General features: G+C 61.9%; 1 protein-coding gene across 1 annotated transcript in view; it reads left to right on the top strand.

The window, feature by feature from the left end:
- Window positions 1-15,653, top strand: part of DNHD1 (dynein heavy chain domain 1) — a 178,169-nt gene that overhangs the window by 111,994 nt on the left and 50,522 nt on the right. The window contains exons 21-26 of the mRNA XM_084616938.1: window positions 1,115-1,212; window positions 1,344-4,341; window positions 10,761-10,905; window positions 11,191-11,383; window positions 11,946-12,258; window positions 13,610-15,302. Of these exons, the coding sequence (XP_084473064.1) occupies window positions 1,115-1,212; window positions 1,344-4,341; window positions 10,761-10,905; window positions 11,191-11,383; window positions 11,946-12,258; window positions 13,610-15,302 (5,440 nt within the window). The remainder of the gene's footprint in view (window positions 1-1,114; window positions 1,213-1,343; window positions 4,342-10,760; window positions 10,906-11,190; window positions 11,384-11,945; window positions 12,259-13,609; window positions 15,303-15,653) is intronic.

Below are 15,653 nucleotides of genomic sequence, written 5' to 3'. Positions count from 1 at the left end.
TCTCTGGACTTGCTCCAATTTGTCCACGTCTTTCCCGAAGTGTGGTGCCCAGAACTGGACACAATACTCCAGTTGGGGCCTAATTGGAAGAGGAGGTTCAGGAAAGATTTCTTTCAGAATGTGGTCCCATGAAGTATGGGTTGTAATTATTTGAGGATACCCTATATGGGTTCCAGTGTGGAGTGGTAAGTTGACATCCAGGAGTGTGGAGTTGGCAGTGGTTTTATAGAATCATAGGGTTAGACAGGGCAGCAGCGCAAGGGTCATCTAGTCTAATCCCCATCAAGATGCAGGATTTGTTGGGTCTAAATCATCCAAGACAGATGGCTCTCCACCGTCCTTTGGAAAACCTCCAGTGAAGGAGCTTCCACAACCTCCCTAGTCATCTGGTCCATTGTCTTACAGTGAGGAAGTTTATCCTGAGATTTTATCTGAGCCTTGTCTTACATTGCAACATACTCTCAGTGACTCAGCCCTCCAGCCAGGTCATGTTTTCAGTTCCACACTGTTTGGGGTGTATATATATAAAGAGTCCAATATTCGGGAGTCTTCAGGGCAAGGGAGGGATTCAGGGCTTCCCCTTTGGGTTGAGGTCTCATGGTCCAGCTCCTTGTACCTTCAAAGTCTTCCCCCATCTAGGTTCCCCACTGAGGGATAGACTTCCATTGTAATCACTCTTTAGGGGTTGGTGGGGAGCCCAGACCCACCCGTCTCTGATCCAGTGCCCAACGGTAGGCAGCTAAGTCCTGCACCCTCAGGGGCTGTGCAGCTCCTTCCCTGCCAGTCCTGTCTCTTCCCACTGAATAAAGTAAATAACTAATCACCAAGATAAAGTCTGTGCCTTCAGAGAGTCACAGGTCCCTTCTTTGTGGGCTTGGGCAGGTCACTCCTGTGGCCTTCCTTCCCAAGAGCTCTGGGGCAGGTTCACCTCAACTGTCTGCCTGCACCGTAAGCTTTGTAAGCTCCACCTCCAGCCTGTGTCGGCTTTGCAGGTGTGGTGGGTAGGGCCACTGGGGCTGAGAGCAGCTCCTTAGCCCCTACCTTTCCAGTGTGGGGTTTGTATACCCTGGAAGGTACCCCAGGAATGCTCACACCCAGACTCCTCTCTCCACAGGAGCCCTGCTGGACGTCTGGGTCAGTTTCCAGCAGAAGTGGATTTTCCTGAATATAGTGCTGTATGAGATGGACATCAGCCTGCCCAGCAGCGAGCTGGTGAGTCGTCTCCCGCACCACATGCCCCTGCCCTGAGCCAGTGAGTCCTCCCTCCCATCCTTACTGCCTCCAGTTCCCTGCCCCTTGGGGCTTCCCTTGTACAGGGCTGATGCTTGCTTTCCTCATGCCAGGACTGCCTGTTCCAGAAGCTGGACAGCAGGTTCCGGGAGCTCATGGAGGTGACGTCCAAGCACCCTTTGGTGCTATCCAGCGTGATGCCTATGGCCACCTCCAACCGGGAGAGCTGCTTTATGGGTGTGCCCCTGCAGACCATGCTGAGTGAGGGTGTTGAGGACCTGCAGCTCCTCATCCACGCACTGGAGTATGTCCTGGAGGCTACGCGCATGGGCTTCCCCCGCCTCTTCTTCCTCAGCAACACAGAGGTGGTGGCTATGGTGGCCTCGCCAGCAGAGCCCATGGAGGTGACTATCTGGGCCCGCCGCTGCTTCCCAACTGTGCACCAGCTGGCCTTCCGCCAGCCCTCGACCACTGGAGACCCTGCCACCTATGCTGCCCTGCTGCCCGTGTCAGAGGCCACGGGCCTGGTGGGAGCCTGTGGGGAGACGGTGCCGCTGTGTTCCCCGTTGCCCCTCAACCAGAAGGTCACTAAATGGCTGTGCGCCCTGGAGCAGCGCATGAAGGAGGCCCTCTTCCACCTGCTGCAGGCATGCATGGCCCAGCGCCTGGCCCTGCGACCCCAGCTTGACGTGGCCTTCGAGCAGCGCCCAGCTCCCACCAAGCTGCCACTGCACCTGCTGGTGGAGCACTGGGGGCAGCTGGCAACAGACTTCCCAGCCCAGTGCGTGCTGCTGGCTGAGGAGGCCTTGTGGTTTGCAGATGTGCAGGAGCGGCTCTTCGGCACCGTGTGCAGGCCCGGCCTCAAGCTCAAACACAGACTCAAGCTGGAGGCCCTGGCCCACTATGTCCGCAACTACCGCAGCAGCCATGCCGGGCAGCCGGGCAGCGCCCAGCTCAGCACACTGCTGGGGGCCCTGCTCACTGTCACCGTGCACCAGCGCGACATGCTGACCTGCCTGCTGGAGCGCAAGGTCGACTCACCCACCGCCTTTGCCTGGGCCCAGCTGCTCAAGTACCGGCTGGTCCTGCACCCCGAGAGCGCCAGGGCAGCCGGGGCTCCCATTGAGAGCTGGGCCGCCAGCACCCCTGGCTGCTGGGCCGAGATCCTCGACATCCGCCTGCACTATGACTATGAGTATGTGGGGAACTGTCCCCACCTGGTGGGGAGCCCCCAGCTGGACAGGAGCTTCCTGGGCTTCCTGCTTGCCCTGGAGGAGTTCCGCTGTGGCGCGGCTCTGGGCTGCCACGGAGTCGGGAAGACGGCCACCATGCAGCACTTGGCCAGGGTTCTGGGGCGCCAGCTCGTCATCCTGCACTGCTCCCAGCAGATGGGCCTGGGCTGCCTCCGCCAACACCTGAGTGGGGCTGTGCAGGCCGGGGCCTGGCTGCTGCTGGAGGCTGTGGACCAGCTGGGGCCCGGCGTCCTGTCAGGGTTCAGCCAGCTCTTGTCAGACCTGCAGATGCTCTGCATGGGCCTGCAGCCGGAGAAGGGCCAGGTGACCCCCAACCACAAATCCAAGAGCAAGGACGGGGAGGGGCAGGAGCAGCCTGCAAGGGCCCTGCCAGAGCTGGGCCTGGATGAAGCAGAGCCATACCAGCCCCGCGTGCTGGGGAACATCCTCTTTGGGGAGCGGCTGCTGCGGGTCAGGGAGACCTACGGCTGCCTGGCCACCCTGCAGCGTCTCCCTGAACTCCTGCGCCTGGCCTTGCGCCCTGTGGCCCTGCTGCCTCCTGACCTGCACAAGGTGGCCGAGGTGACCTTGCTGGCAGCTGGCTTCCGGGAAGCAGCACAGCTGGCCAAGAAGCTGAGTTATTTCTTCTGGCTGGAGGGGGAGCTGGGCCCAGGCCCTGCACCCAGCCGGCTGGCCTTGTTGAAGGAGGTCATTGAGGCAGCCATTGGCATTGTGTATCCGCCCGTGGCGAGGCCACAGCCAGAGCCCAGGCAGCAGCTCACAGCCCAGCAGTCATCCGTTGAGGGTCTGGCTGAGGAGCCTGCCCTCATCCAAGCTCTCTGCCTCTCACCCTTCTTGGCTGCCTTGGAGGACCCCCGGCTGAGTAGAGTGTGGGAGCTGCTCCGAGGGGTCTTCCCTGCCTCCTGCTCCCTGTTCCCTGAGGCCCATGCCCCCCCCGGACTGCTGGGTGCCATGACAGCACAGCTGCATGAGGACAAGCTCCATGCAGACCCCGAGGTCACCAGCACCATAGTGCAGCTTTGCCAGGCCCTGCTGGGCTCGCCGGGGGTCCTGCTGGTGGGGCCCGCAGGCAGCGGCAAGACCACAGCCTGGAAAACCCTGGCCAAGGTGCTGAGCAGGCTGGCTGTGAGCAAGTCCTTGGAGCTGGCGCCAGGGGCGGGCAGGCCAGGCACTCAGAAGGACGTGGCATACCTGCCCATCAGCACTGTCTGCCTCTGCCCCAACAGTCTCAGCACCTCTGAGTTCCTGGGCAGGCTTGAGGGAGGCATCTGGAGGGAGGGTGTTTTCTCCAGGCTCCTGCAGAGAATGGCTTCCTCAGCCCCTGCTGCTGGGCTGAGCGGGCCAGGCACCCAGCAATGGATGGTGCTGGATGGATCTGCCAGCTCCGAGTGGCTGGATCCCATCTCATCACTGTTCAGTGCAGAGCCTGCTCTCAGCCTGCCAAGCGGGCAGCGGCTCCATTCCCCAGAGGGCGTGAAGTTCCTCTTTGAGCTGCCTGATGTCTCCAGCATCTCTCCATCCATCTCCACACGGTGTGCCCTCCTGCACTGCGGGGGCTCATGCGTCTGGCAAGCACTGCTGGCCTCATCCCTAGCCACCATCTACCACAGGTACAGTGTGAGCCAGGAGAGTGTGGTCATGCTGCGTGGCCTCGCTGAGGATGTCTTCCCCCCTACGCTCACCTTCCTGCAGCAACACTGCAGCTCCCTGCTGCAGTCTCACGCCGACCTGCGCAGCCCCATGGCCTGGGGCATCCCGGAGACCACAGCCTTCACCAGGCTCCTGAAGGCTCAGCTGGACCGACACCTGAGCCATGACAAGGCGAAGGCCCAACCTCTGAGAAGGGAGGACCAGGCAGGTGAGGGGAACCCCAGCAGGACCAATGACCTTGTGCCCCCCTGCTCTTATAGGGTCCAGATTAGAACCAGTCCCCAATGCTTCTGAACCCAACCAGCCAAGGTCCCCCATGTGACGATGTGACTCAGCAGGGAGGGGGGAGTGTTGACCTGGGAATGTGCCCTGGGGATGGGAGACCTGAGAACCTGTCACCTGAGCCAGGAGGGGGAGGGGGAGGTAACACCTCTGCCCAGGAATGTGAACAGAGGCTGCAGCAGGGAACCTGCTGGGTGGGTTTAATTTCAGTTTAGGGCTGGGGAGAGGAACACAGGGAACCCCAGGGCTGGGGTCTAAGCTCCCTGCTCCCCCAGAAGGACGTGATTGAGGGGTCCTGGTTGTACCCACAAGCTCTGTTTTGGACTGTGTTCCTGTTGTCCAATAAACCTTCTGTTTTACTGGCTGGCTGAGAGTCTCAGTGGATCCCAGGAAGAGGGGTGCAGGGCCTGGACTCCCCCACACTCCGTGACAACTGGTGGCAGCGGTCGAATCTACTGCGCCCCGTGAACGGCGCTTCCTGCAGTAAGTGACTGGGGAGCAGTAAAACGAAGGGGAATTGACGGGGACCAGGCGTGCTGAAGATTCAGAGAGAGACGGTTTCGGGGGGCGGTTAACCCCTGGGAATGTGTGACCAGAGAGAAAGACTTTTGCAGTAACAGGGTCCCCCGGGGGATTGCAGCGAGCGGTCCCAGGGGCGGAGGAGTCTGCAGCTCGACCCTGGAAAAGAGTCGGTAACCTCAAGAAGGACTGGCACACGAGGGGCTTTTCCTGGAAACCGTGGGAAGCTGCCCGGCCTGCGAGTGGCCAGCAGGGAGATGTACGCTAAACGCCTTAAGAGCGACCTGGTGGAGCTGTGCAGGCAGAGGGGGCTGCGCATCGGGAGGTCCACCAAGGAACAGCTGATTGCCCAGCTGGAGGAGAGGGATCGCTTGGATGACCCGATCCCTGTCCCTGAGGGAAGCTGCCCGGGGGACGCAGCGTGGGCCCTGGGGCCTGACCGGGCTGGGAGGGGTCAGACTGCTGCTGAGGACATCCCGAGACCCTTCCTACCTATGTCCGGGGGAGGGGTTGGGGGAAGCCCAGCGAATACCAAGGGCACCCTGACCCCGGCACCCAGCAGGGGATCCTCCCGGCGGAGCTCCCCATCCCTGGAGCGGATGCGGCTGGAATGGGAGAGGGAGATGAAAATGAGGGAGCTGGAGGATCATGAGAAACAACGTCAACATGAGGAGAAACAACGTCAACATGAGCAGGAGGAGAAGGAGAAACAACGTCAACATGAGCAGGAGGAGAAGGAGAGGGAGCGTCAGGAGAAGGAGAGGGAGCGTCAGGAGAAGGAGAAACAAAGACAGCATGAACAGGAGCTGGCCAGGCTGAAGAGCAGTGGGGCCCCGGCTGCGGTGAGTGCGGGGGGACCCAAGACTGCAAGGAACTTTGATAAGTGCTTCCTGGCCCAGCGGAAGGAGGGGGAGGACATAGATAGCTTCCTGACGGCCTTTGAGAATGCCTGTGAGCTGCACAGGGTTGACCCTGCAGACAGGCTCCAGTTTCTCACCCCCTTACTGGACCCCAAAGCCGTGGAGGTGTACAGCCGAATGACAGGGGCGGAGGCAGGGGACTATGAACTGTTCAAACAGGCCCTGCTCCGTGAGTTTGGGCTGACCCCCGAGATGTACCGGAGAAGGTTCCGGAGTCAGCGTAAAACGCCTGAGGTCACCTACCTACAACTGGTCAACCGGATGCAGGGGTATGCCCGCAAGTGGACAGCTGGGGCCCGAGCTAAAGAGGACCTGCTTGACCTAATTGTACTGGAGCAACTGTATGAACAGTGCCCTTCCGACCTGAGGCTGTGGTTGGTGGACAAAAAGCTCGAGAACCCCCAGCACGCAGGGCAGCTGGCCGACGAGTTTGTGAACAGTCGGTCAGGGGGTAGCCGGGAGGAGTCCCAAAAGAACAGGCCCCCCCCCGATGCAGAGAGAGAGTCACCAGGGGGCCTCCCAGCGGGGAAATAGGGAGAACCCCCTCCCAAGGGGAACGCCTGGCGTCGGGCCCCTCCGACCTGCTCGAGGGGACCAACGTGACCTGAGCTGCTATCACTGTGGCCAGAGAGGCCACGTACGGTCCCAGTGCCCCGGGCTCAGGGACAAACTGAGCAGACCCAACCTACCCAGGGTTAACTGGGTAGGGACCCAGCTGGACGAGGGGCAGACGACCCAGGAAAGGGGGCCTACCAGTTTACCACCTGCCCCGGAGGGAAGAGTACCCCAGGCCAGCTCCACCAGAGGGCTGGAGGCTCTGGACTCAGGGTGCTCAGTTTACAGGGTGGGCGCGGGGCTGTCCCTCCGGAGAGAGTGCCTTGTTCCCCTGGAGGTGGATGGGAGGAAGGTCAATGGATACTGGGATACGGGCGCGGAGGTGACGCTGGCCCGGCCCGAGGTGGTGGCCCCAGATCGGGTGGTGCCCAACACCTATCTGACCCTGACAGGGGTGGGCGGGACCCCATTTAAGGTGCCCGTGGCAAGGGTACACCTGAAATGGGGGGCCAAGGAGGGCCCCAAGGATGTGGGGGTACACCACCATTTGCCCACTGAAGTTTTGATGGGGGGAGACCTAGAGGACTGGCCAAGCAAGCCCCAGGCCGCCCTGGTTGTGACACGTAGCCAGAGCCGGCGAGGGGCACTGCGCCCTGACCTCGGGGAGGGTATCACACCGGAGGCTCAGGACCCTACCCTGGTGGGGAGGGAGGGCCGAGGGGCACGGCTCAGAGAGGCGGAGGCCTCAGACCTGGCCAGCGAGAGGGAACCGGGCCCCATCCCTTCCCCAGCCGCTGAGTTCCAGGCCGAGTTGAGGAAAGATCCCTCCTTGCGGAAGCTCAGGGACCTGGCCGACCTTGGTGTGGTACGGACCATGAGGAGAGGCTGCCAGGAGAGGTTCCTGTGGGAGAAGGGGTTCCTGTACCGAGAATGGGCTCCCACAAGGGAAGTGGAGTCCTGTGGGATCAGGAGGCAGCTGGGGGTCCCCCAGAAGTATCGCCGCAGGCTCCTGTACCTGGCCCATGACATCCCCCTCGCAGGGCACCAGGGAATCCAGCGCACCCGGCAGAGGTTGCTACAGAACTTTTACTGGCCCAGGGTCTTTACCACGGTCCGGCAGTATTGCCGATCCTGTGACCCCTGTCAGAGGGTGGGGAAGGCCCGGGACAAGGGGAAAGCGGCTTTGAGACCTTTGCCCATCATAGAGGAGCCTTTCCAGAAGGTGGCCATGGACATCGTGGGGCCTCTCAGCAGGACGACCCGGTCGGGGAAGAAATACATTCTGGTGGTGGTAGATTTTGCCACCCGCTACCCCGAGGCAGTGCCCTTAGCTTCCATTGAAGCCGACACCGTGGCCGATGCGCTCCTGACCATTTTCAGCCGAGTGGGGTTCCCCAAGGAAGTCTTGACAGACCAAGGCTCCAACTTCATGTCGGCCCTGCTCCGGTGCTTGTGGGAGAAATGTGGGGTCCGGCACAACTGGGCCTCAGCTTATCACCCCCAGTCCAATGGGCTGGTGGAGAGGTTTAACGGGACGCTAAAGATGATGCTGAAAACCTTTATGGACCAGCACCCGCAGGATTGGGACAAGTACTTACCTCACCTGCTGTTCGCGTACAGGGAGGTGCCCCAGGAGTCTACCGGATTTTCGCCTTTCGAACTGTTATATGGCAGGAGGGTGAGGGGCCCCCTGGACCTGATGAGAGACGAGTGGGAGGGGAAGGCCACTCCCGATGGAGAGTCAGTGGTGGAGTATGTCCTGATCTTCCGAGAGAGACTGGCTGAACTCATGGGCCTGGCCAGGGAGAATCTGGCCAGAGCCCAGAGGAAGCAGAAGGTCTGGTATGACCACACGGCGCGGGCCCGTGCCTACGCCACCGGGGATCAGGTGATGGTTCTCATCCCAGTGAGAAAGAACAAACTACAGGCCGCCTGGGAGGGCCCTTTCAAGGTCGTCAAGCAGCTCAATGAGGTAAACTATGTGGTGGAGCTGTCAAACCGGGCGCACCACCGCCGGGTGTACCATGTGAATATGATGAAGCCATATTATGCCAGGGGGAATGTGGTGTTGGCCGTGTGTGGACAGTGGGAAGAGCAGGGAGATGACCCTTTAGTAGATCTATTCCCTGGGACCAGAGCTGGTTTCCCCCTGGAAACAATTCCCCTCTCGGATCAGCTAACCCCTGCCCAGCAAGCTGAGGTCAGGGAGGTGCTGCATCCGTACTGACAGCTGTTTTCCAACCAGCCTGGACGCACTAATCTGACTGTCCACCGGGTGCAGACAGGGTCGCACCCGCCGATAAGATGCTCCCCCTTCCGAGTCACAGGGAAAACTGCTCAGGACCTGGAAAGAGAGGTCCGGGACATGCTGGTTTTGGGGGTGATCCAGCCATCTGCCAGCCCTTGGGCCTCGCCGGTGGTGCTGGTCCCCAAAAAGGACGGGTCGGTCCGGTTCTGTGTGGACTATTGGAAGCTCAATGCCATCACTGTATCTGATGCCTACCCCATGCCCAGGCCGGACGAGCTCCTAGACAAGCTGGGAGGAGCTCGGTACCTCACCACCATGGACCTTACAAAGGGCTACTGGCAAGTGCCGCTGGATGCAGATGCCTGGCTGAAATCGGCCTTTATCACCCCTCTGGGGCTCTATGAGTTCCTGACCCTGCCTTTTGGCCTCAAGGGAGCGCCGGCCACCTTCCAGCGCCTAGTGGACCAGCTCCTGAGGGGGATGGAGAGTTTTGCCGTGGCGTATATTGATGACATCTGTGTCTTTAGCCAGACCTGGGAGGACCACGTGTCCCAGGTTAGACAAGTGCTGGACCGACTCCAGGGGGCTGGGCTGACTGTAAAAGCGGAGAAGTGCAAGGTGGGGATGGCGGAAGTATCTTACCTGGGCCATCGGGTGGGGAGCGGCCGCCTAAAGCCGGAACCAGCCAAGGTGGAGGTGATCAGAGACTGGCCCGCTCCCCACACCAAAAAGCAGGTCCAAGCCTTTATTGGGATGGCAGGATACTACCGAAGATTTGTGCCCCACTTTAGCGCCATCGCCACCCCCATCACGGAGCTATGCAAGAAGGGGAAGCCAGACAAGGTGGTCTGGACCGAGCAGTGCCAGGTGGCTTTCCGGGCGCTGAAGAAGGCTCTGGTCAGTGGCCCAGTTCTGGCAAACCCAGACTTTGACAAGCCCTTTGTGGTGTTCACCGACGCCTCAGACACGGGACTGGGGGCGGTGTTAATGCAGGAGGATGAAAAGGGGGAGAGACACCCCATCGTGTACCTGAGCAAGAAGTTCCTACCCCGGGAGCAACACTACGCGGCCATCGAGAAGGAGTGCCTGGCCATGGTGTGGGCCCTCAAGAAACTAGAGCCCTATCTCTTCGGGCGACACTTCACCATCTACACCGACCACTCTCCCCTGACCTGGCTGCAGCAGATGAAAGGAGCCAACGCCAAACTCCTGAGATGGAGCCTGCTCCTGCAGGATTATGACATGGACGTGGTCCACGTGAAGGGAAGTGCCAACCTGATAGCGGATGCGCTGTCCCGGAGAGGGGGCCCCGAACTTCCCCAGGTCACTGGTCAGTGTGACCCCGCTCAGTTCAGTCTCGAAGGGGGGAGAGATGTGACGATGTGACTCAGCAGGGAGGGGGGAGTGTTGACCTGGGAATGTGCCCTGGGGATGGGAGACCTGAGAACCTGTCACCTGAGCCAGGAGGGGGAGGGGGAGGTAACACCTCTGCCCAGGAATGTGAACAGAGGCTGCAGCAGGGAACCTGCTGGGTGGGTTTAGTTTCAGTTTGGGGCTGGGGAGAGGAACACAGGGAACCCCAGGGCTGGGGTCTAAGCTCCCTGCTCCCCCAGAAGGACGTGATTGAGGGGTCCTGGTTGTACCCACATGCTCTGTTTTGGACTGTGTTCCTGTTGTCCAATAAACCTTCTGTTTTACTGGCTGGCTGAGAGTCTCAGTGGATCCCAGGAAGAGGGGTGCAGGGCCTGGACTCCCCCACACTCCGTGACACCCCATTCTGGGTGCCTCAGGGTCTGAGCAGGGGCAGAGCCCCAAGGAAGGGGCCAGATGGTGGAGGCTGCCCGGGGCTCTCTGTTGGGCTGGCAGGATCTCACCATCCAGGGAGTCCTGGGTGACTGGCATGGATCCTCCTAGGGGCTGCTCTGCCCGTCATTGCCCATGAATGCTTGTGACAGGGCCAGTCTGGACCTCGGGCCCACACAGAGCTCTGCAGCACCTGCCAGGCCCAGGCTTTGCCAATGAGCTGCCAGAAGGTCTGCCATCGCTAGGCCAGGCCAGGCTGGGGTCTCCTGCCTCAAGGTGACTGACTCTTTCTCTCCCCAGTGGCTGAGAACAGCTGTGCAGGGGTGTCAGCTGTCCCTTCACCCTGGGGCTTGGATGAAGCTGTCCCCTCCCATCACCACCTGCTCGTCCGCAGCATCTTCGTGTTTGCCTACATCTGGGGCTTCAGTGGCCACCTGCACCCCAGGTACCAGCCAGGGGTTCCCTGGGCTAGCCACGTCATCGATGATGATGAGTGAGCAGCACCAGGAGGCCGAAGCAATGGAATGTGGACACTGGGGATGGGGTTGGAGGCTGGAAGCCAGAACTCCTGGGTAGGGAGGAAGGGAGTGGGGTCTATGGGTTAAAACAGCAGAACAGGGAGTCAGGACTCCTGGGTTCTAGCCTGGCTCTGGGAGCAAAGTGGGGTCTAGTAGTTACAGCAGGGCACTCTCCCCTTCACTGTCCATCTCTCTGTCTCTATTTTTTGCAGACACTGGGCCCTCTTTGACAGCTTTGCCCGTAGAGTCCTATACAGCAGCCGCTACACCATAGAGCTGCCTTCAGCTGATTCTGTCTTTGACCTCTGTCCCCAGCCTGAGGATGGGAAACTGGAGGTCTTTGATGGGAAGTATCTGTCTGGCAGAGTCAAGGCAGTTCCCGTGAGCTTCACCATCCTGCCCCAGGTACGGCCAGGTACGGGGGTCCCCAGGAGCTGCCCCATCCTGCTGCAGGTACAGCCAGACCTGGGCAGGGGGGTCCCCAGGAGCTGCCCCATCCTGCTGCAGGTACAGTCAGGCCCTGTGAGCTGCCCCCGTGCTGCCCCAGGTACAGCCAGGCCCCAGCTGTCCCCATGACAGGCCCCGTCATGCCCCAGCTATGGCCAGGCTCTGGGGGGTCCTGTGAGCTGCCCCAGGTACTACTGGCCCCCAGGGGGTCGCCGGGAGCTGCCCCGTTCTGCCCTAGGTCCATCCAGGACCATCAAACACTGTAACGTTCCTACTGGTGATAAGCGCCAGAGTTGCTGGATGACGTCTGGGATGCCAAAGAAGGAGAGGTCAGATGCTAGAGGCACAGAGGGGGCAAGGCTGGGAGCTCTTCCAAGAGCCCCAGGCAGCCAGGAGACGTGGCATGAGGCAGCACACGCTCCTTGCCCTCTGATGTGCCCGAGTCTCCATGGCGCTCCCCTCTGGTCAGCTGCTACACAGTCCCAGGGCTCCTCCCTGGCACGGTCTCTCTGCTCTGCAGTACGAGCGACTCCTCTACGTGCTGGACCTGCTCCTGGGCTCCAGGCAGCCAGTGCTTCTGGCCGGGGAGCCGGGCTGTGGCAAGTCATCCTTCGCGGAGCTGCTGATCCAGCCCAATCACTCCTACCACCGCGTCGCCATCTCACCTGCCCTTGGCACTGGCCACGTGCGCCACCTGCTGGAGAGCCACATCCTGGGCAGCACGCGGGACAAGGCCCTGTTCACCAGCCTCCTCGGATCCCGGTCCCCTGCCGCCAGGGGCGGAAGGAGCTGCTACCTGCTCCTGCTGGATGACCTGCATGCCGCCGAGCTGGGTGAGCCCCCGCCTCACGTCAGACAGTGCCCTGGGCTGAGCTGGAAATGGCCACATACCCTTTGTGGGGCCTGGCTCCCCCTGGCACAGTACAGCCCAGCTCCCCCTCCTTGGCCCAGACACCCTCTGCCCCAGGGCTCTGCAGGGCCCAGCTCCCTCTGGCTCGGCCTGGCTCCCCTCACTGGGGCCAGATACCCTCCGCCCCAGGGCTCTGCTGGGCACGGCTCCCCCTGGCTGGACCCAGCTCCCCATCTCAGGGCCTGGACACTAGCGTTGCCAGGTGTCCAGTTTTTTACCAGAACACTCGGTCGAAAAGGGACCCTGGCGGCTCCAGTCAGCACCGCTGACCAGGCCATTAAAAGTCCAGTTGGCAGTGCAGTGGGGCAGGCAGGCTCCCTGCCCAGCTCCTCACGGTTCCCGGTAGTGGCAACATGTCCCTTGGCTCCTAGGCACAGGGGCAGCCATGGGGGCTCCGAGCTGCCTCCCGCCCTGAGCGCCGGCTCCACAGCTCCCATTGGCCAGGAGCTGCGGACAATGGGAGCTGCAGGGGCGGCACCTACAGGTGAGGGCAGAGCACAGCCCCCGTGGCCGCGCCCTGAGCCTAGCAGCCAAGGGACATGTCGCCACTTCCGGGAGCCGCCTGAGGTCAGCACTGCCCAGAGCCCGCACCCCAAACCCCCTGCCCCAGCGCTGAGGACTCTCCCACACCTGAACTCCCTCCTAGAGCCTGCACCCTCTCCCGCACTCCAACCCCGTGCCCCAGCCCAGAGCCCCCTCCAGCATTCTGACCCCCTATGTCCCAGCCTGGATCCTCCTCCTGCACCCCAAACCCCCTGCCCCAGCGCTGAGCTCGCTCCCACACCCGAACTCCTTCCTGGAGCCTGCATGCCCCTGCTCTAGCCAGGAGCCCCTTCCCACACCCTGAACCCCTCATTTCTGGCCTCACCTTGGAGCCCTCACCCTCTCCCGCAACCCCCTGCCCCAGCCTGGTGAAAATGAGTGAGTGAGAGTGAGCGACGGGGTGTATGTGTGGAGTGAGTGGAGGGCAGGGGGCCTCAGGGAAGGGGCAAGGCAGGGGTGTTCAGTTTTGTGTGATTAGAAAGTTGGCAACCCTTCCGGACACCCCAACCCCCAGGGCTGTACAGGGCCCAGCTCCCCGTCATTAGGTCTGGAACCCCGAGCTGGACCTGGCTCCCCCTGGCCAGGCCCGTCACCCAGGGTTGGTTAAGTCCGCAGGGCTGTGTGTGTTAGTGCCCTCCTGCCACTGGCGCTTGGCTCCTAGAAGAGCCTGTGGGTGGCCGATGGTGGGATAGGCAGGCTGCTCCAAGGCGTGATGGTCCTTTCTGTCCCAGATGCCAGGCAGAGGAGTCACCCCGTGGTGGAGACCCTGCGCCAGGCCCTCTCTCACCAGGAGGTCTATGGCGCCGAGACCCTGGAGCTCCGACACATCCCTTCAGCAGAGTTCAATTGCTTTGGCTTGGTGGCTGCCCCAGCGATCGGTGTCCACCCGCTCTCCCCTCGCTTCACTCGGCTCTGCAGCATCCTCTCGCTCCCCAGTGTCTCCAGGGAGTCTCTGATCAGCATCCACAGACCCCTGGTCCTGGCCTGGCTGGAGAAGTTCCCCCTGCTGGCCAGGCACAGCGAGCTGGCTACTGCCCTGGTGTGGGCCACTGTGGACGTGTACGAGGCCATGACGGCCAGATTCCGCTCCTCCCCCGCCTGCTACCACTTCTCCTACCACCACATTGAGAAGGTTCTCAGGGGCCTCTTCCTTCTGCGGCCCTGCCCCGGGATTCACCTCACCAGCCCCTTGGAGGACCCCAGCACCCTCAGGGCTGCAAAGCGAGGCCAGCCGGGGATAAGCCTCAGCCTCACGCTGAGCACCCGGGTCATCGTCCGTCTCTGGCTGCACGAGTCGCTGCGCATCTTCTGCGACCCGCTGCTGTTGGAGCGCGAGCGGCAGGAGAGCGGGCAGCTGCTGCTGGACGTGGCTGCCAGCACCTTCTGCACCAAGAGGAGCATGCTGAGGGTGGTATCCACCAGTGACAAGGAGCCGCAGCAGCGCGAGGGAGCCAGGAGCATCATGGAGCCCGCCGGGCAAGACGCTGCCATGGAGCTGGGCGCTGAGCAGGGTGTGCTGGCTGACAGCCATGAGGAGCCTTCCTCGCAGAGCAGCAGCGACGGGGACTGCCCCGACGCCTTCGATCCCATAGACCAGGCCCCAGCCCTGGCCTTGGACCAGCCGGATGCAGTGCCATCCAGGGACTCTGCCCTGGACACACTGGAGCCCGAGGGGGCAGAGGCGACTGAGATGAAGAGAATGGTTTCCATCCAGCCCTTTCCAGCCCTGCACCCTCGCTTCCAGGAGCAGCACCCGGCCATGGGGCGCCACACCAGCACCCGCCAAACCACCCCCCTGAAGAGCAAGCGCAGGCCCTCCACCAAGAAGGAGAGCAACAAGCCCCTGCTGCCCTCCCACCTCCTGCTGCTGCCAGGAGAGGACGTGCGCAACATCCTCTTCAGCAGGGAGTTGGTGCCGGCCTCCTCCAGCCGGGAGAGCCTTTACCACGAGAGATGCTGGGACACCATCCAGCAGCAGCTCAGCACCTTCCTCCCCAGGGGCTTCGTGCTGTGCAGAGAAGTCACCCATCACCTGGTGCGCCTGCTGCGGGTGCTGTGCTGCCCACAGGGGCATGGGGCCCTCCTCTCCCTGCACCTCTCCACCGGCAGGAGGTCCCTGGTGGCCCTGGCTGCCAACGCCACCGGCTCCCAGCTCTTTGAGCTGACGGGGCAGGCGGGGGAGTGGGAGGTGAGAGAGCTGATCAGGAAAGCTAGCTGGCAGGCCGGGATCCTGGATGCTAGAGTCGTGGTGCTGGTGCACCAGGGGGTGGCACTGGGCACCATGCAGAAGCTGGTGGATCTGATGAGAGAGGGCACCTACCCTGGCCTGTACACTGCTGAAGACACCGCACACATCGTGAGAGAACTGCTGCAGGAGAACCAGAACATCAAAAGGACCATGAGGCCCAACATAGTCCTGCAAAGGTCAGGGAGGGAGTGACAGAGACCATGGCCAGGGGAAGTTGGGAATACTTTGAGCTGGGCAGGTCTAACAGGAGTGACCCCGGAGGGGGGAGGGGAGGAGATGGGATCCCTGAGCTGGGCAGCTCTAACAGGAGTGACCATGGGGCGGGGGAGCAGGAGGGAGATGGGATCCCTGAACTGGGCAGGTCTAACAGGAGTGACCCCGGAGGGGGGCGGGGGGGAGATGGGATCCCTGAGCTGGGCAGATCTAACAGGAGTGACTGCGGGGGGGAGGGGGGATCCCTGAGCCAGGCAGGTCTAACAGGAGTGACCGCGGCTTGGGGGGTGGGATCCCTGAGCCGGGCAGGTCTA

Source organism: Lepidochelys olivacea (assembly GCF_965140295.1).
Source record: "Lepidochelys olivacea isolate rLepOli2 genome assembly, chromosome: 1".
Classification (NCBI taxonomy): domain Eukaryota; kingdom Metazoa; phylum Chordata; order Testudines; family Cheloniidae; genus Lepidochelys; species Lepidochelys olivacea.
This window is presented reverse-complemented; position numbering and strand designations above follow the sequence as displayed.